The sequence below is a fragment of the Danio rerio genome, chromosome 5 (assembly GCF_052040795.2).
Source record: "Danio rerio strain M-AB ecotype USA chromosome 5, GRCz13ab, whole genome shotgun sequence".
NCBI lineage: Eukaryota > Metazoa > Chordata > Actinopteri > Cypriniformes > Danionidae > Danio > Danio rerio.
The window spans coordinates 41,436,454-41,461,284 of NC_141025.1; the positions used below are offsets into that span (position 1 = coordinate 41,436,454).

General features: G+C 37.0%; 1 protein-coding gene across 1 annotated transcript in view; it reads left to right on the forward strand.

Annotated features, from left to right (window-relative positions):
- The first annotated feature begins 1,075 nt into the window (after positions 1 to 1,075).
- Positions 1,076 to 24,831, forward strand: part of cspg4ba (chondroitin sulfate proteoglycan 4ba) — a 34,658-nt gene continuing 10,902 nt past the window's right edge. The window contains exons 1-6 of the mRNA XM_087253742.1: positions 1,076 to 1,282; positions 6,010 to 6,173; positions 10,731 to 14,297; positions 19,512 to 19,985; positions 20,097 to 20,273; positions 23,346 to 23,544. Of these exons, the coding sequence (XP_087109868.1) occupies positions 1,225 to 1,282; positions 6,010 to 6,173; positions 10,731 to 14,297; positions 19,512 to 19,985; positions 20,097 to 20,273; positions 23,346 to 23,544 (4,639 nt within the window). The 5' untranslated portion in view covers positions 1,076 to 1,224. The remainder of the gene's footprint in view (positions 1,283 to 6,009; positions 6,174 to 10,730; positions 14,298 to 19,511; positions 19,986 to 20,096; positions 20,274 to 23,345; positions 23,545 to 24,831) is intronic.

A 24,831-nucleotide genomic window follows, 5' to 3' on the forward strand; every position in this document is an offset into this window, starting at 1 on the left:
TGGTTGGCAGCACTATCGTCACACAGCAAGGTCGCTGGGCCAGCTGCTATTTCTGTGTGCCATTTCTTGCATGTTCTCCCCGTGTTGGCGTGGGTTTCCTCCGGGTGCTCTGGTTTCCCCCACAGTCTCAAGACATGCACTATAGGTAAATTAAATAAACTGAACTGCCATAGTGTAAATGTGTGAATGAGTGTGTATGGATGTTTCCCAGTACCAGGTTGAGCTGGAAGGGCATCCGCTGTTTAAAACAGGGGTGTCAAACTACGTTCCTGGGGGTCTGCAGCCCTGTAGTTGCAATCCTGCTTCAACACACTTACTGTACCAATAACAAGATTGAAGGACTCTTCTAGTTTGATTAGGTGTGTTTAATTAGGGTTGGAACAAAACTATGCAGAGCTTTGGCCCTCTAGGAACTGAGTTTGACACCTTTGATGGCCGAGTTTGTTGTAAAACATATGCTGATTAAGTTGGCGGTTCATTCCACTGTGGCGACCCCTGATGAATAAGGGGATAAGCCAAAGTAAAATGACTAAATGAATGAATAGATTGCTGTCAAAATTACCGTCTTGGGTATCAATATGAATAAGTAAAGTGAAAAAAGTTAATGAATTATAGTATTTTTATTGATCATTGAATTAAATCAAGCAATCTATTTACTATGTCGATGATCAGTTGACACCAGTTTTCCTTCAAGGAAATTACAGAAATAACAAACCTTATTTTGGGAAGGGGGCCTGCGTGCCCATACACTTCGGCACTGCAAACACAAAATTACCAAAAAATACCAACGTTACATCATGTGTTAGCTGGGTAGGCTGTTTCTACATATCATGCAGAACTTTGTGACTGTAGAAAATATATTTTAAATATAATTTTTTCACTATTTCAAAGAAAGCTATTTAAGCAGGTCACAGTACCTGAAGAAAAAAGGCCGTTGTTATTTGCATTCTTAATAACACCTTTATTATCAGTTTTTCAGACACATAAAAACAGTATGCCATGGGGTAGTTGTCGTCGGGGTGAGGGGTAAATTTCTGAAGGCAGAGAAAGCTCGAGGAGGCGGAGTTTCTCCTCCACTGCTCCCCCGCTTCTGCTCGAGCTCACAAGTTTGGGAAAAAGATTTTAAAGTCAGGAGTTGCCGAGCCGCGTCGAGTTTGTACAATGATTTTAAAACAGACCCTTTCTCCGTCTCATAAGGAATGAAAACTCTGCGTTTGTGTTAAAATGAGGGTGATCCTTTTAAACGGACTACTCTTGCTCTTTGTCGGACTCGCGCAAGGGGGTAAGTTGCAGCTCAAATGTATAACGTTAGCTAATGTTAAGCAGGAAAGACAACGGAAGTATATTTACCTTTGTTTGAAAGAAACATGTCCTTTGTATGGTTCAGCAAGTGCAAGGGGATATACCTTGATTTTCACCAAATATCACGTTTCTAAGTGGTTTCACTGTTCCTAAGGACATTATGGCAATCTTACGAATAACCGAGATTTTCTCACGGGCTGCTCTCTGTTCTTGCCATTTCAGCTGTTTTGTGGATTAACTGACGATAATACAAACAAATATATTAAAATATGCATGTTTACAGTTGGCTTTTTAATACTCGAGGCATGTTCATTGGAATTTGCCAACTTCGAATGTGCCTCCCAAACCATGAACCCAAAATAATGTGACAGCAGTCTGAATTTATTACGTACAGATAACATTGATTGTGCCCAATTTTGGCTCCATAAATTTAATATTCACAGCTGTGCCAAATGTCAGAGCCAGGTACAGAAAACAGCACATTATTAATAACACTGAAATGCTTGCTTAATGTTGGTGAATCACTGCATTATGAAAGCATATTAGCCCTGATATTTATTCAAGTGGTCATATTTTTTGTATGGCCATTGATTTAAAAAAAAGGCTTGCACAACATATGAAACTGGTAGATCTGTCCAGCATTATTCAAATATCCTTTCCAGACTCCCGTGGTGACATTTGAACATTAGTGTTTTAGCAAATATGTTTGTTGCATTTGTATTATACTGTTGCATTTCGTTTATTTGTGTTGCAATTCACTATGGCATTTCCTCTGAAACTGCTTGTCTATTGTCTGTGCTTGTAATTTGAAGTCCATTGTCCAGACGGATAAAAATCTACAAGATGTCAGATGCAGGACTTCGTTGTGTGATAAAAAGAGACTAAAGATAGTGTGGCATCCTTTTTTTTCTCCCTTACTGTCAGTTCAGGTTTGACCACAAAATTTGACCTCAAATTTTAATGTTTATTATTATTATTATTATTAATAATAATATTAAAATTATTGTTGTGTGGTTTTTTGTTAGTCTTTCCCTTTTGTTAGAGCAATACAAAGCAGTATTGTTGCATTGTAGACTTTAATATAATCTTATTCCAGAGTCATGTTTTCTCAATATTATTTGGCTTGTTGTGTTAGCCATGCAAAGTTCAGTGAATCACATTGCTTCACTGAACTTTGCATAGTGCCTTGAGCATTGTAAAAAAAGGACTTAAAACTAATAAGTATTCATTCCAAAAGGAAACTTTATTTATGCACTTGTTTTACCTCGAACAAATAATGACACCACAACAAACTTGTGTAGTTTGACAGAATTACTCCTCAGTGCTGTCATTTCAGTTCTGAAGTAGAAGTGTTCTGTACACATGCTAATTGATGGGTGTAAATACTATAGTAACAGTTGGAGAGAGACATAGATGAGAGTGCAGAGCACATTAGTGTAGATTAAAGGGTGATGTGGAGTTGGGAAAACAGCTGCGTCCAGGCCTCCATCAATGGACAGCAGGGCTAAGACAATGTGGCCATGTCAGAGTCTTTTATGTTGAGAACAGGGTGCTGTCAGGGCAGAGCATGCCAGCACATGCACATGGGTATCACGGTGCTTCCCTGGCGCCATCCGGCCTGTCCTATAAAGACAAGTGTTGCTGTTTTATTCAGTCAGTCACTTTTATTTCAAATCTGTAAGAAAACCAAAATGGAACTTTAAAGTATAATTAAGCCAAACATGTCATTTCTGCAATAATTTAGTGTCCTACTACCTCAAACTTAGGCTTCATTTAGAAAGGCAAAGAGGATATTTAAAATTTTGTTTCACTCATAATATTTTGTATTATATAAATAATGTATTTATTTATTTAATATTTTGTACACAAAAAAAACTATAGGTTTAAAATGGCATCAGAATGAACAGACGAAGACATGGCATTTTGGAAAAAGTATCAAATTGCATTTTACAAGCGATAAATCATTGTATAATTTATCCAAAACAATATTAGGTGAAACATATACTGTACCACCAGTTTCAGATTAGACTTAAAGTTAGTCCTAAACTGCATTATTTGTTTTAACTGAAAATAACTTGCAGTGATATATCTTAAAATGTGTCAGTGCCATTGATTTGTCTCAAGTTGCACAGCAGTAGTGTGTTTTAATATATATATATATTACCCCACTGTGATTTTTTTTTTCCTGTTTAAGATATTTCTCAAATGATGTTTAACAGAGCAAGAAATGTTTCACAGTATTTCATTCTGTATTTCTTTCTTCTGGAAAAAAGTCTGTTTCATTTTTAAAAAAAAAATTTAAGGTTAATATTATTACATACCTAGCAATATATTTTTTTGATAGTCTACAGAATAAACCATTGTTATACATTGATTTACCTAATTACCCTAAAAAATAAACATGGGGACTAATAATACAGACTTTAACTGCATAAACACTATTTTAAATAAGGGCTAGTCCTGGCATAAGCTAAACCCTGTTTGTGTTTATATGATGAAATTAAGTCATGCGTGAATTTATTTTAATGCTATGCCCAGTAGTGTTTTGACTAAATTGTTGAACTTTCAGCCTTGTAAGCATGTAACATTCATGACAGTTTAAATCGCTGACAAATACGCCTGTTGTTAACATTAATATAAAATTCTTTAACAAATCACACAATTTCTGCATTATATTTCTGCACTTTTACAAACAATTTAGTATTTAGATCATTCAAAGTCAAACATGTTATGTGTGTATGTCACCTCTGGAATGTCCTTTCTTAGTTATTAGGCTTGGTTAGAACACATCAATTGAGAAAACAATACAACTAGTGCCTTCTGATTTGTCTTATTTTACTTCACTATTTATGTTACAATTCTGAAATGAAGTCAGTTTCGCAGAATTTTAAATAGTTTTCCTACATAGACATTGGCCGGTATATGATTCTGATTGAATGACAACCTTGGGGACGAATATGACGGTTTCACGATATTGTGGTTACTGCTCTAAAATATATTCTTTTTAAATGTCTGGTTAAAAAAATAGAACTTTTCCCCTTTGAACACAATAGATTTTATTTTAAGAAACATTTAAAATATTTTGGAGCAGTAAACATGTCAGACTAAATTATTCAAATGAATCATTTAATTCTGCTGTCTTCATTGGATTCAAAACACAGATTTCTTTACACTTTAAAATGGCATCTTTGGAGATCTTTTCTGCTGGAGATTTGTCCTAAAAACAAACAAACACATGTAAAAATATTATAGATATACTAAGGTATGACAGAAAGTTTTGGCAAACTTTGAAAATGGTTTTCATCCAATGCAAATAAATAAATAACCTTTGTTGACATGGCTTAAAATATTGAATACTTATGGATTTCTGTGGCTTGAAGAGTGCAAGACGCATAAGTGTCTCTACATAAATCAAATATTTTCAAATCACAAGTTGTTTAAAGTGTTGTAATTAACAGTTGTGTAAATCACAGTATTACAGTTTTTTTTCCAATTGTTTACACACATTTTCTAAGAGCATGTCTCATATTGTCATAACTCTACACACAAATCACAAAACACACACACATTGGGCAAAACTCTTCAATTCTTCTGCAAAATGAAACTCTACGTTCAAAACAATGTGATTTCTTCTCAAAATGGTCTTTTGTTTTCAAATGACACACACAAACCATCACATAAATAGACAATTATAAAAACAGTTGAACACTGATGTGCTTAATGTAAAACACTATGACTTCTTCTCCATTCATCATTATGACTTTCTGTAAGCCTTTTTTTTGTTCAGTGTTACACTTTACTAGACAGTAGGCCTACAGAAGTGCATTGTAAAATATTTCAGAATATACAGAACAAACAAATATCAAATATATTTTACTGTATTTTCCCCACAAATACAGTGTACACAGTGTTCATCACAACCAACACAAAGTTGCAGATAACGTGGTCTACATGCCATCAACAGAAGTATTTACTGAATACAGTCACAGTAAAAAAAAACAGCTTTACTGCATACTCTTTTCTGTTTTGGTCTGGCCAAGCAGCGGGGGAAATATCCCTTTGCATGGCGAATCCACAAAAAGCATCAACTGCTATAGCTTGGAGAAGGGGTATACGTGTGTGTGGATTTCGGTCATACACTTTACATCTCCAGGCAGAAAAAAAATCCTCAATAGGTTTGAGAAATGGAGAATATGAAGGGGGTGATACACAACTAAAAAACATGGGTGGGCAGTAAACTAGTTGTGAACCAGATGAGCTCTGATTTCTAAATTGCAATTCTGTGTGTCAGGTGTTTACCTATGTGATGAGTTAGTATGTAAAGTAGCACAACTGACTTTACAATTGTGAATGACAGTGTGTTCCTTGTGAAAACAACAGATTTTCTGCCTGAAAATTGTGCAAAATGCAGAGAATTGTGTGTAGTGTTTTGAAAAAAGTGTGTTTTAAACCTGCAATTTGAGTGTAAAGCAGGAATTGTGCTTGTAATTTAGCAGAATTGGTTCAGGGGGTTGGTGCATCAGTTACATGTTGTAGTCATTGTGTCTGAAGTACAAGTAATTGTGTTTAAACAATTGGAAAAAGCTGTAATACTTGTGGTATAAACAAAGAGGTGAAAGGGATGTCAGATGAATTTAAATTGATTGAACTTATTGAGAACTCAGGACAGAAAAAAAGGTATCATGTATGATGTTTTCTTTTGTGCAGCTTCATTTTATGGTGATGGATTTGTGCAGTTAAAAGGAACAGAGTCGTCTAGCCGTAACACACTGCACATTCGTTTCCGCACCTCCAGCCCGAGCGGCCTGCTTTTCCTGGCTGCAGGGCAGAATGATTTCCTGTTGCTGGAGATGAATGCTGGCAGACTGCAGGTGAGTCACGTGCTGCTATTTCACCCTCAGCAATGTTTAGACCTAATACAACAAAGCTAACATGTGGAAACATGTTAGATCCATTCAGGATGAAAAGAATCGAATTAAACAGATTATTTTACCAACAATGAATGCGTCATGAAATAATCAAATACACAGATTATCACCATTCTCTAAAATAATAGATAAAATGAAGTGGCTATATTTATTTAAAGTCTAGTGACTTCACTACCGATGCTTCTGCCTTGGCACCTTCTGTTGAGGTGTACATAACAAACCTGACGATTGACTTAAGAGCTGAAGAATGTGAGCTTAGCTGATGGTGTTGAGAGAAGTAGATACATTACTGGAGGGTATGCATGAGTTCGATCATATTAAATTAAATTCCACAATTCACTTCAAAAACTTTGCATGAATTTATTAAATGGATTTTGGTTTTTGCATTTGCCTCACTGGCACTCAGGGAAGATTCTTTTATAGAGGATGTCTTTGGGCTACAACAGAAAAGATTGCACTGAACTTTTTGGGGTCAATTTGCCTGCAACAGAAAAGATCTTTGAACTCCCACGTTTATTTAAGGTTATCAAATTGTGCTTTTGCTATTCTTTCTCTTTGAGTACATGAGAAGTTATAATTGCTTTTAGCTGAGAAAAAGCTAGAAGTAAGAAGTTAGTATTCAACAAGTCTTGTCAAGTTTGTCTCATGTAAGCACAGAGACATTTGGAATAAAATCAATCGACACATGCTAATGGTTTTATTTGGGAAGATCCTTTCATGAATTTGAAGTTTTCTTTGAATGTGAGTAAAGTACTTGCTGTTTAAATGGACATTTATTAGTGCTTTTACTGGTATATAAATCCTCCATAATCTAGCCCCATCCTATCTCTCAGAGTTGCTTCATTTTTACACTCCCGTGAGATCTCTTAGGATAAGTGATCAGAATCTTCTTTCAGTTCCTCAGTCCAGGCTGAAATGTAGAGGGGACAGAGCTTTCTCTGTGGTGGGTCCTCGGTTGTGGAACACCTCGCCCCTTGAGATTACATCATTATCTATTTTTAAGTCACTTTTTAAAACCTACCTTTTTAGCATGGCTTTTTGAGATTATTTTAATAGTCATTTCTAATGCTACATTTTACATTTTCATCTGTTTTCTTATGTATTCTGTCTTTTTATTTTTACTTTGTCTTATGTACAGCACTTTGATCAGTCTGGGGACTGCTTTTAAATGTACTCTATAAATAAATGAACTTGGTGTAATCCTGGAATTTTAATGCTTAATGATCCCAAAAAATATTATTACTGTACTAAAGTGTAAATTAAGTGCAGATTAAATAATTTGACTGTTTCTTTAAACGGCCATGAAACCCCCTCGTTTCAGCAGGGTGTTTTCACACCTCTACTTTGGAAAAAGTCAGAAAAGTGGGCGTGTCCAGCTCTGTTTAGGGGGGAGTGTAGGAAGAAGAAAAGTGGGATGGTGTATGAGTGTCTATTTGGGCACCCGCGAGTTTCAGAATCAAAATACACACAGACACACACAGGAGAAAGTGATGGTGTTTAACCTACATGGACATCTGTAGTCGAATTATTTGCCAAATTATTAAATGGTGGACTTTAACTGCAGTTTGGCTCTTTCATTCAGGGAATTCAGTCATCTCCTTCGCGACAAACGAGATATTTGATTCGAGGAACTGCTCTAAGCGTGTATTTTTCATGCAATGTTTGATACCGCACGGTGAATGAGAGAAAAAAAACTCAGCATTTCCCAGAAACTTAGATGCACACGGCAGGTAGCGTCAGAAAGCCGCGTGTGTTATTCCGGTCACTAAATGCGGTAAAAACCCTACACGAGGTTAAAGTTTGGTTGTGGTGCTAACATGTTTACACTCGGTGCAATAGTTTGTTCGATACGAATAAACTGAATAAACAAAGAGCACTGTTCGCTGACTTACCAAATCTGTAGAGACAGGACAATCACCAGCAACAAGAGCGTCTTTATTAAGAGGAGACTAAAGCGAATCCGGATCTCAGCGTTTGCAGATGAGAACAGCTCTCAGGTAAACAATAATCCTCCTTAGACACGTAAGTTATTGTTGTCGAGAGTCGCGTACACTGTTAATCCATTGCGTGAGTCTGAGCTCTCACAGAGAGAAAATGATAACGAAACTTAACTGCAGCAAACCATAAAAGCAACACTTCATGCTTGTTTTGCCAATACAACGTGGTGTCTCTGTCGTCTAAACACTGTGAAAGTAATGAATATTAATGAAGTTGCACAATAGAGCGCGCTGATTGGTTGGAACCAAGCTTTACTCATGCATTAATGCAGCACACTGTAAGACGTAATAAGACACACTCTGGCACAGAAGTCCAGTCTGCACGCTGGAATACAACGCTATTATGTCATGGCCGTGACGCAGCTTCAAAAATTCGTTTCCAACCGGAAGTACGAATTTGCTTGAAATAACGCAAAAACAACCAATTTACACTGTTTTTAGCAGTGTGGGACACATATACGACTGTCAACAGCTCAAAACATGTGTTTTGGTGTTTCGTGACCCTTTAATGACCAAAGCCTAAAATGAAATTTTTCTAAATTTATTTCAGATCATCATGCTGAAACAATTTGTTATTTAATCAACTAACATATTTATATTGGAAAAATTGTATTATGTTAACAGACATATCTAAGCCAGGGGTGTCCAAACTCGGTCCTGGAGGTATGGTGTCCTGCATTTTTTAGTTGTAACCCCTTTAAACACACCTGAATCAGCTAATTAAGCTCTTATTAGGTATACTAGAAACTTCCAGGCAGGTGTGTAGAAGGAAGTTGGAGCTAAAGTGTGCAGGACACCGGTCCTCCTGGATCAAGTTTGGACACTGATCTAAGCAATAGGGGTGCATGATATTGAAAAAAAACTGGCATCGCAAATATTTTTTTTCCTGTGATATTTATTTATTTGAGTACATTTTACACAAAATGATTAAAAAATCATCTAATTTTGGGATGGGTGCATAGTTTACATAAAGGAATGCATTTGCATGAAATATAATAAACAAATTACAAGCGTAAATTAATACAATAAACAAAGATACAAATGAAATAAACCGTGGAGAACAGTATTGAGGTACAGAAATTAAATAATCAAATGTAAAACAACACTGTATTGAAAATTCAACATTTGAAGTGCATCAAAACCTTTCATCAAAGTTATTAACTATTACCTAATTCAATAATTGACTGTTAACAGATTACAATTAATTAACTACATATTAACTAAAACTAATCAACAACACTATTCACTATGACAATATTTTGTTGATCCATTTGAAAATTTGACTAATGTAGTTTCATTGTAGAAACAATGAAATACAAATGATCTTTGTTAAGCTAGAAATATTAAAATTTTTTGGGGCCAAATAGTTTACATTTTTTTTAAAGTCTTACACAGTCACGTAAAAAAAAATCACTGTGTTGGGCTAAACTTTGCATGGGTTTTCTGGGTAATTATAATCCTAACTCGACATTGCAGATCATGCGATGTGACTCTTGCAGATTCGCATATTGCAAAATTGATGATGAAACAATATATTGTGCAGCCCTACTGATCACCATTGAAACCAGTTATGGCTATTGAATTTGTACAAAATATAAATTGTGTTTTATGTATAAGTTAATATACAGTTGAAGTAAGAATTATTAGCCCCCCCTGAATTATTACCCCCCTGTTTGTTTATTTTTTTCCTCAATTTCTGTTTAACGGAGAGAAGCTTTTTTCAACACATTTCTAAACATAATAGTTTTTTTTTTTTTAATTGAACTGTATTTTATTTTGAACTTTTATACCCACACAACATAAAATTCACAATACAAAATCAACATTCAATAAAATAATATAAACAAATTATAATAAAAATAATAGCAAAACGAAAACAATATAACAGACAGTCAAATTGACAACCCTTCAATTTTCTTTTTATGTGTTCTCCAAATTTGCTAAAAGCTACCCCATTTCTGATTAAAAGTATGGGTGGAGTCCTGAAGTCTTGCCAACATACGTTCATATGATGCAGAAGAAGTCATCAGTTCAATCCAATCCTTTAAACATAATAGTTTTAATAACTCATTTCTAATAATGATTTATTTTATCTTTGCCATGATGACAGTAAATAATATTTGACTAGATATTTTTCAAGACACTTCTATACAGCTTAAAGTGACATTTAAAGGCTTAACTAGGTTAATTAGGTTAACCTGGCAGGTTAGGGAAATTAGGCAAGTTATTGTTTAGCGATAGTTTGTTCTGTAGACTATCGAAAAAAAGAATTAGCTTAAAGGGGCTAATAATTTTTACCTTAAAATGTTTTTTAAAAATTAAAAGCTACTTTTATTCTAGGCGAAATAAAACAAATAAGACTTCCTCTAGAAGAAAAAATATTATCAGACATACTGTGAAAATTTCCTTGCCCTGTTTAAAATGGAAAAAAATCAAAAAGGGCTAATAATTCTGACTTGAACTATACGAACACTTTGTTTTCATTTATTTCTGTCATTTACAGGTAAGGTTGGATCTGGGCTCTGGAGAGCAGATTCTTCTCTCAGACAGTGGAACCCAGCTGAATGATCTGGCCTGGCACACTGCAGAACTTCTCCATGACATCCACAATGTTACAATGACGGTGGACAACCACTCCAAGACTACCCTGCAAATGCCAGGCCAGGAGAGAGTGCTGCACATCAATGATGGCCTGTATGTTGGTGGATCGGGAGGTTTGGATAAGACCTATCTGTTTAGAGATCTTAGTGGATTCCGTGGTTGTCTTGATGAAGTAATATTTAATCAGCACAACCTCCTTTCATCATTAAGGCCATACTCTGGGTTTAAAAACGTCTATGAGGTTTCCCTAGGATGCAGTCCTCAATTTTTTGCAAATGAGGATGACCCTATTAGTTTTTTCAGCTCACAAGCTTATATATCTCTTCCCCCTTGGACGGCCCAGCATGAATGGACTTTTGAATGCTCATTCCACACATCAGCTGAAGAAGGAATCATCATGTACAACTCGGCTCGACAAGGAGATTTTGTGGCCCTGGAGATTCAGAAAGGCCTCCTTGTTGCATTGATTGGTAAAGATGGAAGTAAAACAGAGCTACGTTCCCTCTCCTTTATCAATGACAGAAGATGGCACAATGTCAAGCTCTTTTTTACCCCCAAAAGCCTCCAACTCACAGTTGATGGAGAGTCTGTAAAGTCCACCATTAGCTCCAGATCAAAAACCTTTCATCTGAAAGGTTTCCTCTTTGTTGGGGGAATCGATGACAGCACACGTTCTGAGGTCAGAAAGGTGGGCCTTACTTCAGTAGCAGGGAAACGTGTTAGAGGGGGTTCCTTTAAAGGATGTTTCAGAGATATTAAAATAAATGATGTCAAAATGGGTCTTCCCAGTGCGGTAGTAACCAAAGACATCTCTGTTGGTTGTGAACCTGAAAAGGAGCTGGATATAAGTACAACAGTAAGCCCAATAACCCTCTCCAGTGACTCTGTCACTCAGTTGCCACCCACTGATGTCTCCACCCTAGCGAAAGGTCTTGTCAAGAAGTACGGACACAATTTTCTACAGCTTAGGAATCTTGTTGTCCCAGAAGGAGGTCGGGGATCCTTGGAATCAAAACATATAAAAGTGAACCTTGACTTCAAGAAACTTGGCATTCGTCAATCTCAGATCATTTTTAGAATTGAAGAGCAACCGGTACATGGTCAACTTAGGCTTGATGTAGACCAGGAGCAGGCTGAGCATACATTCAGCATGCTGGATCTGTGGCACGGCAGAGCCATGTATATTCATGGAGGATCTGAAGACCCACAGGACTTCTTCATGTTCTCAGTGTTCTCCAATAGCAGAAAGGAAGTACCAGGCTATCTGAAGCGACACAAACTGTATCGATTTAACATCACCGTTACACCAACCAATGACGCCCCTGAGTTAAGTCTACCTGAAGGAAATCTGTTTATTCTTATGGAGAACTCCAAAAAGAAGCTCACCACTGATGTTCTGAAGGCCATAGACATTGACAGTAATTACACAGACCTTGTTTACTCTGTGTTAGGGAACCTTAATGCTGATGCAGGGTATTTGGAAAATGAAGATAATCCAGGTACATCACTAAATTCTTTCTCCCATGCAGCCCTTGTAGATGGCAAGATACATTACGTCCACACAGGTGTGAGGAACTCTAGGATTGTGTTGAGAGTTAGTGACGGAGAGAAAGTGAGTAACACTGTTGTGCTTAGAATCATGGCTGTGGCACTTGAGTATAAAATCTCCAATAACACAGGTCTGGAAGTGACTCAAGGAGAGATGTACCTGATAAGCACCAACCAACTGGCTGTGTGGACCAATGCCTTGAAGCAGGTGGTTGACATTCGTTATGATGTGATTGAGCCACCAAAATTCGGTGAGCTCCAAAGGATGCACTCAAGTGGAGAATGGAAGATCACCAGCTCATTTTCCCAAAGAGTTCTTGAAAAGGGCCGTTTAAGGTACCTTAGCACCTATCAGTCTATTCAAACAAGTAATAGCACGGACCACTTCAAATGTAAAGTAACTGTGGCCTCCAGAGCTAGTGAAGAACTTGTTTTTCCAATTACTGTAAAGTGGATAAACTACACAATAGAGAACAACAAACCTGTAGAGCTGGACAAAATTACAAGAGCTGTAATTGACTCTGATCATCTGTATGTAAAAGCCAATGGTGTAAGTCTGACTGATGACGAACTTTGTTTTAAATTGTTGACTTTACCAAGAAGAGGAATTATTGAAGTGAAAAATGCCAAGTTGGATTTGAATTCTACATTTTGTCAAAGGGACATCACAGATCTGAAGGTTGAATATCAACTACTAGAAAGATCATTTGAGGATACCAGTGATGAATTTGTTTTCCACATATTTTCAAAGCATGCACATTCTGCTAGTCACATTTTCACAATCAACATTAAAGCAGATGTCAACAGCATTTTCATGACAAACAATGGACTGTCACTTCTTGAAGGTGAAAGTAAACTTATTACAAAGAATGAATTGTTTGCTGAAACTCTGAGCACTAAAGAAATCTACTACACAATTACAAAGACGCCAAACCATGGGAAGTTAATGCGAATCATGTTAATGTCTAACTCTACCAAAGACTTTGACAAAATTATGTCCTTTACTAATCAGGATGTTCTTGAAGAGCGTATTATGTATGTTCATGATGACAGTGAAACAACTCAGGATGATTTTACCTTCATAGCCTCCACAAGCCCTGTAGCAAAGCTGTATGTTAGAGAAAATGATGTTGGCTCTAAGGAGGGTGTATTTAATATCTCTATAAAACTAGTGAACGATGAAAAACCCACTCGCATCGTAGACAAAGTTTTTAATGTTGTCAGAAACAAACAGAGATTGCTTACACTCGAGGACCTGTGCTATCATGACTCAGATTCAGACTTTAGTGATGGCGAGCTTGTCTATACTCGGCGTGGTATCCCAATGGGCGATTTGGTTCTTGTGAATGACACTTCACACAAGCTGTATCAATTTCGTCAAGAAGACGTAGAACAGAAACGAGTGCTGTTCATACACCACGGGATGAACTCTGGCCGTTTTGTCCTGTTTGTGTCAGATGGCAAACACTACGTGTCCTCTCTGTTGGATATTAGCGCACAGGATGCTTATTTAAAAATTGGCAACAATACAGGCCTGTTGATACAGAAAGGGCAAGCCAAGATGCTTTGTCATGCTAACTTGAGTGTGGATACAAACCTTGACATACGAAATGACAATGAAATAACATTCAAAATCCAAAAGCCTCCAAAACATGGCAGTCTGTATTTAAATAACAGCAAGACAGAATCATTCACCCAAAATGACCTGAGAAATTGCTTTTTGTCTTATTATCATGACAACAGTAATAATCTTGCTGATGTTTTCACGCTCCTGGTGGAAGCAAAGGACCTTCAGCTTGATGTTAAAGTCCCTGTGAAGGTGTACTTGGAAAGCCATCAAAGGCCACCCATCATACTTCATAACAAAACCTTGCTGGTAGAAGAGGGGAAGCCAGTCAAGATTGAGAGCAGTAAACTCAAGGTAAATATCAACCTCATTGATGCTTTAATGAAGCTTTTTTAGCCTTACTTTAATGCATCATAGGAATTGTGTTATAGATTGGATTTCTTTATCATTGGTTTAAACAGTGTTGGGGAAATAACAGATGAGTAAAGTTTATTTATAAACTAATTTCAAGAGGATCACGTGTTTATGATTGACCACAGCTGGTCCAGCATTAGCTATCATATGATTTACCAATCAGACGGATCAAAACGCACATAAATAACCAGATTTCCTTACCTTAGTCATCTTTGCCTTGAAGAATCCTCTCATCCACACCTACTCCTCCCTCTCTTTCATAGACAATTGCCAAAAAGGATGGCTCGGTGGCTAGCGCTGTTGTCTGTTGCTGGTTTGAGTCCCAGCTGGGCCAGTTGGTGTTTCTGTGTGAAGTTTACATGCTTTCCCGATGCTCGCACTGGTAATCCGGTTTCCGTCCATAGTCCAAAGGCATGCAGTATAAGTGAATTGAATAAACCAAATTTGCACAATATATGAGTGTTTTAGCACTAGGCATTCACCGCATAACCATATGTGTATAGTTGGCGGTTCTTTCCGGCGTGGCAATCCCTAACAATCAAGGTATAGGCTGAGCAAACAAATTTGGTGGAGATCCTGAGACCTACAGTACCTGAACTCAGACTCCCCTCTCTCCTGATGAAACGGGAGGTAGCCCAGGGCTCAAGGAACTTCTGAGCTTAGGGCTCTCTCCCAGGACAGCATGCCAAACAAGCTTTATTATCAATCATCAGCTAAGTGTGAACTCTTGAAAAGAGGCTTTCCAATACTACCTATGGGACAGGGGTGTCCTGCTTCTAAAGGAACTAACATTCTGCAGTGTTTTATGCTCAAAAAACCATTGATAGATGTATAGATGTATCATGAAGACCTTGACTTTATCTGAAATGGCCGCCTATATTATTAAAAAGAGAAAAAGTTAAATTTCTGTTCGAAACCATAATAGATGTATCGAGTGCACTGCTTCAAACCTGTAGCACATTAAATAATGTGTACAACTGATGTACACTCAGTAGCTAGAATATAGCCATAATACACTGTGATTCCTGAATTAATATTAGCATCTTATCAAAACATGCATCTGCAGTTGAATCATCCATCCACGTTCAAACCACTGATCTATTTTGCGTACAGTTTATTGTAGTTCAATGATTTTTACGTAATTTTTAAATTTATTCATTCATTTTTCTTCAGCTTAGTCCTTTATTTATTAGGGGTCGCCACAGCGGAATAAACTGCCAACTACTCTGGCATATGTTTTACACAGCTGATGCCCTTCCAGTCATAACCCAGTACTGGAAAACACCCATACAGTCTCTCATTTACACAGACACTCATACACCATGGTCAATTTTAGTTCATCCAATTCACTTATTCTGCATGTCTTTGGACTGTGGGGGAAATCAGAGCACCTTGAGGAAACCTACGCAAACACGGAGAGAACATGCAAACTCTACACAGCAATGCCAACTGGCCCAGAGGGGACACAAACCAGTGACCTTAATTATTGAGTGTTTAGTTTGATATTTTATATGCTAGTTTTCATGACAACCCAAGATAAATATTTTCATTACTACTGGAACTGGCAGATTGCCAAGATTCAGATGACTATGTAATGGCAAACATGAAATCAGGTCCTCCCAACACACTCAATTGTTTTCATGTACTCCAATACTCCTTTCCACCAAGGCAGTTTGAGTGCTGGTTCAGAGCCAGAGCCTAGTTCCAAATCAGTTCTTTGTCATTTGACACCCAGAACACCAGCTCTGAATTAGGAAGGTTCTTATAGCATCAAAACTTTGCTGGTCTAGAAGTACAAACTGCTTGCTTCAGGGGCTGAAGGCAGGGTTACCATGAGCAATGAGAAGAACAGAAGTGGTTTTTGAACACTTTTTTGAAATAACATTAGAACTCTACACTAATACATTGGGCTCTATTTTAACAATCAAAGAGCATGGTTTAAAGCGCATGTCACATGTGCGCTATTAAGGATGAGAAAAATGGTTGCTGTGCCCGTCGCATGATTTAAAAGAGTTGTCCTTATTCTCTTAATGAGATTTGGGTGTGTTTTGGGCACAGTGTGCATAAAATCATTCAGATAATAAAACAAAATGTTCCCATTAAGTGCGAGTTGCACTCGGGTCATGAGGGAATTGCTAATTACATAGCAGAATATTGTTAAGAGTATTGTTGAATATTGTTGATATTGCTTACTGGTTGTTTATAGACACTCTAAATCTGACACGATTTTTCAAGTAATTAGCTCATGTCATTTGTTATTACTGCAAATAGGTAGGTGGGCAAATTTTGATACACGCAATGACCATGCATTATGACATATAGGCTTTTTTCATATTTATGTAAACAATTGTAATCATTACATTTGAATCCTTACATTTTTCATATTTAAAAGTATTTGTAAGGTGCTGAACATCCCTGTGTGTGGTATAAGCAATGTGTATGTAAATTGTGGACCTGCCTATGTGCATATCACTAACAAGCTATTTAACCAAAAACTTCATAATTCAACAAAAAACACTGCAACATTGACTTCAAGGTGCTTCACACCTAGACTTTTGTTTCGGAACCTGGCACGTTTCCCCTGTTAGCACGGTTCTTTTTTTGGCAAATATGAAACCAGCAATTGCGCTCGGATTCGCACCAAAACAATTGGCTCAATTGAAACAAACCCTGGAGCGGATCGATTGTTGCAAGAAAGCAATACAATCCAATGAACTTACAAACCAGTGTATTATGGGTATGTAATTTGATGTATGGGTATATGGAGAGAGAATGATGATTAGGGCAGGATGTCATCATTCTTACCGGTAAATGTGCATTTAATGTCAAATACGAATGTGAAAGCATGCTGAACTATTAACAAGAGCTGTTCATTTGTTAGGACAATTGATAGAACTCCAGTCTTGGTTTATCCCCAGCTAACAAAATTCACGTGGCTCAAATCCGGCCCACACCAGACACTTACATCTGGCAAACATACTGCATGGAATGATGGCACTTGGGCGGTCCGCTTCTGTTTGCCAGATCTGGGCCACAATTAAGCCATATCAGTATCTCAGATCAGCCAGAATTTAACCAAATGAACCAGAACTGACCCTATTCTGGGCCACAATTTGGCCCAGATTTGGCCCACACCCTACACCTGCTGGGTGTGGCAAAGTACAAAAATCCCAGCATGCATTGCAGTATGAATGCATTATATAGCTTATTGATGCTCCAGTTTTCATAATTTGCTGACTATGACACTGACTATTGATGTCTCTGTGAACAGTAGTTGAACCATAGATTTTTTTATGCTTATAAACCTTCATAATTCTGTGGCATGCGCAAGCATGTTATTATTTTACTTCTAATAATGGATTAAAAATTGGATTACATCAGTGAATTATATTATTTTATCACAGGTTGTGCCTCACTTAAGTTTATTGTTTTTTTTTGTTTTTACTTGGCTGTAATGAATAATCTTTTCAAGCAAAGTTCTTAAAAGTTACATCAGCCCAAAAGAACATTTATATTAAGAGGTTCAGGGCTATGAGCCCAATTAAACCTAACACTTTTCTCCATGATAGTGACTTTAGTCTATTTGGTCCACATATGTTTTAAAATAACGAGCCACATTTCCCATATCTTCTCTGGGCCACTTTAGGCTCACAGTTACATTAGCCAGAGCTTACTGTGCCAAATATTTGCCAAAAGTGGCTCACATATGTCTTGAGATAACTGGACCACATTTGCACCTACACGTGTGAGCCACTTTAGTTTTAGACACAGATTACCCTTAAATGACTATGCCGCATTTTTGCCAACTATGGCCCACATTTGTCCTCCATCTTTTGGACCAAATTTATCATTTTCCAAATGGGCCACATTATTAATGTAATGTAATGTAATGTGTATTTATATACGCATTTATTGTGTATGGCCATACACCCAAAGTGCTTCACAATCATGAGGGGAGTCTCCGTACACCACCACCAGTGTGCAGCATCCACTTGGATAATCGAGTTGATTAGTCTGCTGTCAAACAGCGTCTTCAAGAAGTCCACGAGTATGGAAGAGCCTACAGGAGTCTCTTACAAGTTTGCAGTCTGCAAGTTTAAGAAGTCTGAAACAAGACTGAATTAAGGACAAAGATGCCCTGTTTTTGTTTTGTTTTTTCCGGAGGAATGGAGTGGATAGGTGGAGATGGCTGAGCAAAGCATGTACATGAAGCATTGGAGTCAGCAAGATAAATGGTGTTTCCCAGCCCTGAACTAATACTGCCCATTCATAGGTGTTAGAAACCTGCCCAGCCACAGACCACACAAGTTGATCAACAAAAGAGTTTCCACAAAGCCAAAAGCACAGTCAAGAGGATAAAAAGTTCCCAACACTTGGCCTGCTATAGTTTTCAATGAAAGGACAATTCTTAAAACCAAAGAATTTTACTTTTCAGTTATATAAATATCTCTGTAAATTTAAAACTTGATTATATACATTTATATTCTCACATGAGCAAACGTACAAATGAGCCCAAATGCAAGAAATAAGAAAAAGAAGCAAGAAAAAAACGCTTGCATTGCACCAGGTGTGTGAAAGGGCCCATTATTATTGTTTGTTTCCTCAGTCTTTACAAATATGGCACACTTCACAAACACTTCATTCTGTCTACTAATCTCTGTCTAACCAAACTAGTTGCCACTCACACTTGTTGGATTAGCTGTGTTTGAATGCTGATATAAATTTTTTAAAAGTCTTTAGTATTAAAAACAATAAATGGTGTGTTTGTATTTGGTGATTATGGGTTTGCGCTGCCTTTAGTGATGACTGACCTGACTCTAGAATAACTCTCTAGCCCGTAAAAAAGCAAAGCAGTTCTTAGAAGGCTTGTCAGAGGAACCAGTTCTGAACTAGCAAGAGCACTAACCTGGTCCATGCTGGTGAAAAAGGGAAACTATAGTACTACATATGTTGACTATAGTTGCAGACTGATGCAGGGGATGGGGGATGTGGGTGCAAGAGGTAATTCAAACAAAGCCCTTGTTTAGCTCGTTCAATTGTGTTCCCTCTAAAATCTGCTAGATATTAGTCCTCAAGGTTAAAGTCTGGACACCCTTTGTTTAGGATGAACCAACTTGCATATTCAAAAATAAAGCACTGTCTTTTTCTCTTCAGGTGACCCATGAGGCAAGTTCACCCTCAGAAATAACTTTCACTGTCAAAGTTCCTCCATCTCATGGCCATTTACGGCATTTTATTGAGGGTAAAGATCAGTACCAAGGAACTAAAGAGGACCCATTAGTGACATTTTCCCAGTGGGATGTCAATGCTGGCAACATTCAGTATATGCAGGTGGATCCTGGCCAAAACAGTGATTCATTCACTCTGGAAGCAAGCAACGGGGTCGCAGAGGTCATTGACATCATCATGTCTGTGGATATCATCCCACGCCTCATACCCATTGAGGTGTCCAATATCACTTTGAAGGAAGGAGCATCTAAAGCTCTCACTGAGGACATCATCAAAGTAACAAACCCACATTTCTCAGGCCTTAATTTTGTGTACTATGTCTCAGAGGGTCCTCTTCATGGCCACATTGAGAATTTACGTTTCCGAGGGATTCCGACAACGTACTTTACAAGGAAGCAGGTAAAGTTTTCCCAGTTTTACTACAGAACACAGTATAAAACCATTGGCAATCACTCATAATTGTTTTGAACTGTTCAATTAAATTTGTATCTTGTTATTTTGACATGACAGGTGGAGCAGGAATTTATCTATTATGTCCATGATAACACAGAGACCTTAGAGGACCACTTCACTGTTACAGCAAATGATACAGACCTGCGAAAACACAGCGCACCATGGACTGTGTATGTCCAGATCATAGCCGTAAATGACCAACCTCCAGTTATTACAGCCAACAGGGTCCTCAGGGTGAGAATACTATATACATGTTTAATGCCTAAGGTCGGCTGAGGTCCTGAGAATGTTTTATGAAGTATGAGAACTCTGTTGAGATCTAGAGACAAGATGGTGGGATATAACCATTTTAGCTTCCATGTATTGACATTGTCTTTGGTCTTCAACGGTCACAGAAGACTAGAGATGAGTGCACAGTTGTTGAACCAAAAGCTACTAATTGTACACTTGTAAATCATTGACTTTGGGTTTAATAGTAGTTTCAGTCACAGATCACAGAGCAGGGACAGTCAAAGGGGCTGCTTTGCATGCTTTAGATTCCTCAAGGCATTTCAGTGTCATGGTTTTGAACTTGAGGGATTTGTCTTTAATGATGGTTCACAATACTTATGCTAGGCTTTCCTCTAGCTTTAATTGCTGAAGTGATCCTGATCCCAAATACAACTTTTTAAACATTTGCAGGGACCACAAGGTGGCTTCCCGCTGCAACTTTTTACAGGGCTTTAATGCAGTTTATAATATATGCAATTTGACCTGAGTAATTTCCAGGAATAGAAAAGTATGAAAAAATATATCAAAGTATGGAAACATATTTATGTTTCCAGACTGGGGTTGATAGTTTTCCAAAACAACATTAAATACGATGTAAATATAAACATCATACAATATTTTTTTTCATGGTGTGTGGAGGAGCAAACTGTATCTGCTAGAGGGACTGCTCAGTCTAGCCTTCAGATGACTATAACATTTAGCTGAAAGTCTAGAAAGCGAACAAACTTTATCAAATGATCATCAGGTGCACAGACTGCTGATTGTTGTTTCTCTTCAGTTCATTACTTGCATGTATTTTATAGTTATTTTTAAATTTTTTAAAGGGGACCGATTATGCCCCTTTTTACAAAATGTAAAATACACTCACCGGCCACTTTATTAGGTACACCTTACTTGTACCTGGTTGAACCCCCTTTTGCCTTAAGAACTGCTTTACTCCTTCGTAGTGTAGATTCAACAAGGTACTGGAAATATTCCTCAGAGATTTTGGTTCATATTGACATGATAGCATCACGCAGTTGCTGCAGATTTGTCAGCTGCACATCCATGATGCGAATCTCCCATTCCACTACATCCCTGAAGTTCTGTATTGGATTGAGATCTGGTGACTGTGGAGGCCACTTAAGTACAGTGAACTCATTGTCATGTTCAAGAACCAGTCTGAGATGATTTGCGCTTTATGGCATGGCGCATTATCCTGCTGGAAGTAGCCATTAGAAGATGGGTACACTGTGGTCATAAAGAGATGGACATGTTTAGCAAGAATACTCAACTAGGCTATGGCATTCACACGATGCTCAATTGGTACTAATGGGCTCAAAGTGTGGCAAGAAACTATCCCCCACACTATTATACAACCACCACTACCCTGAACTGTTGATACAAGGCAGGATGGATCCATGCTTTCATGTTGTTGACGCCAAATTCTGACCCTACCATTCGAATGTTGCAGCAGAAATTAAGACCAGGCAACGTTTTTCTAATCTTCTATTGTCCAAGTTTGGTGAGCCTGTGCAAATTGTAGCCTCAGTTTCCGATGCTGATTCTCAGTTTAACTGCAACAGATTGTCTTGACCATGTCTACATGCCTAAATGCATTGAGTTGCTGCCATGTAAAATTTGCGTTAACGAGAATTTGGAGAGGTGCGCCGAATAAAGTGGCTGGTGAGTGTATGTCTCTGATGTCCCTACAGTGTGTATATTAAGTTTTAGCTCAAAATACCACACAAATAATGTTTTATAACTCGTTGAAACTGCTCTTTTTAAGGCTTTAATCTTAATTTTGGTGATGGTCGCTTTAAATTTAAATGAGGTCATGTTCCCTGCCCTTTTTACAAAAGAAGGTGAAGCTACAAATGTGTCAGCATAGTGGCAGATTCAACAACAAGACTAATGTCTTATGCTAATGAGGGAGAGATCTTTACTACTGGACAGGACTTTCCCCTTTCGAAGTGGAATGTCAATGTGTCTGCATACTTTTATCAAGTGTGATTTTAAAAAATACAATTAATACATTTTTACCATTAGACTTTTTTAAACCCCTTGTCAAAGTTATTTTTATATATTAGGTCCCGTTTAAAGTGTAATCGTGTTTTAAATTAAAGTATATTTTAATTTCATAAAATTGGAAATTTAGTGTCCATGACTTTAGATGAACTCATACATCCGCAACACAATCAAATAAGCTAAAGATCAAGATAGCTCATACAGTCATGTAGGCTAGAGATTTGGTATTTTTTTGTAGTGTAGGTCAGACAGACTCAGAATCCAACATTATGATGAAAAAAAATCAACAGAGAAGTCTAGAAAAGAATAGAATTTTGAATTGGAAATTTAAATTTTTAAAATGCATGTTTGCTCTTTTATTTATTTAACAAACAAATGAATTATGTATTTTGGTGCATTGGGGTCACTTGCCAGAAAGGGGTTTAGAGACTCCAAAATAGACTTTTTTTCAGATAGCCACAAGAAATTAAAAATTGTGTGTGTGTGTGTGTGTTAGTTTTTGTTTGTTTGTTTGTTTGTTTGTTTTAAAACTAGACAAACTTTTGACCCCCTAGTTGTTTAAAAATGCATCTTGTGAAAGAACAAACTACAATGTAGTGCATTTTAAATGATTAATTTGATAATATTACTTTCAGTATGCATAATGTGCATGTATGAAACTGTTAGTATATGTGTTTCTACTTTTAAACTGTTACAAACTGTATACAGATGAAGTCAGGATCTCTCCTCTTCTGTGTACTGTTGTTTTGTATCTGATAAAGAAATAAAGATTCAGATTAAGCGAGTTAAGCTTTAAGTTTTCCCAAAACTGGCTAGTTAGAGTAAGATTAAATCAGTGGATATGAATATGAATATTTGTGTGAATCTCAGGGCACAGCAGAGTCTCAGTACAAACAAGTTTTTTGGGGGGATTTCTGAGTTCATAATGGTAAATTTAGATCTAAATTTAGGCTAAAACAAAATGCTATTTGATTGATCTGTAAATATTTCCAGCACTGATAATCATAATGAAGTTATTTGTTTACTCAGGTGTGGGTTGACTCGGTCACAGAGATCACCCCAGAGGATCTGAATGCACAGGATGAAGACACACTTCCTGAGCAGCTGGAGTACATCATCACTCAACCCAGCAATGGTCACCTGGCTCTGAAGACATCCCCTAACAGACCAATCATGAACTTTACTCAAGCTCACATCGACCAGCGGCAGCTGCTATTCGTACATAGTGGTGAGATACAAAACCTTTTTAAAGTATACTTTACAAAAGCATTATATCACACCAAACCATTTTCTCAAGGTACTGTATGTGCCATGGTTTATCGAATTTAACCACTAGATGGTAGCATTGCGCTTAAATTCATAGTACAAGACTGTTCGTATTATGCGTGATGAAGCTCCAAACGCAGGCACAGGAAGAGCCTGTTCATTCAGTACTGTCATTCATGAATATGAGTTTATATAAACCACATTCACTGTGCCATCCCATCAATATTTTGCCCATCATCCTCTATTTTCTCATTTTTCCACATAGTATTATAGTTCTGGATCTGAGCTCAAGCCAAGGCTCAGGTTCAAGCCCCTTTTGAATACTTGCCAAGTTCATTTACTGTTATTTATTTCAACTTAATAGACAGGGAGTGTCATGAAACCTACTGCAACAGTGGTAGTACACTCCAAAAAAATACTTTTGTCTAGTTTCTAGTCCATATCTAAAAAAAAAAAAAATTATAATAATAAATAAATCAAAAAGTATTTCATAAACAAGTAAAGCATATTGAGTTGTTTTCAGAAATAATATGTGAAAATTAAAACAAGCAAAACAATCTTTCAATGGGGTTAGCAAAATAGTCTTATTTCAAAAGGAAAAACTAGATTATTTTTCTTAGCCCATTGGCAGATTAATTTGCTTGATTTAGAAACAACTCTGTTAATTTTAGCATATTATTTCTTAAAATATGACCGAAGTTTTTGCTTGTCTAGAAAATCCTCTTTTAGATTATAAATAAGTTTGAGATATTTGGTCTAGAAACAAGACATAAAATGTAAGTAAGAACAGCTATTTTTTTGCAGTATAAAGCCCCTATAACATTTAGGTTTTTATAAAATTCTCATTAAATATAGACTGCATTATATTGCTTCATTTTTACAAAATGTTTTGTTTAATAAAGTTTTATTAAACCTTCTTATTCATTAATATAAGATTGCATTCACCTAACATCTTTAGAATAATAGAAAATAATAAATTAATACAAACATTTGCTGGATAAGTTGGCTGTTCATTCTGCTGTGGAGACCTCTAATTAATAAAGGGAGTAAGTTGAAAAGAAAATGAATAAATGCTATCCTAATGGTCAGCGCGTCGATATTTATAGCACAACTTTGTTTGAATTTGCATTTCACAAGGAGACAAGCTCAGCATGTGCAGAGGTTTAAACACTTTATGAGTTTGCATACACATGGGTACAATACTGAGAAAGCTTGAATAATTATTGTGTTCATGTTTGTAAAAAGTATC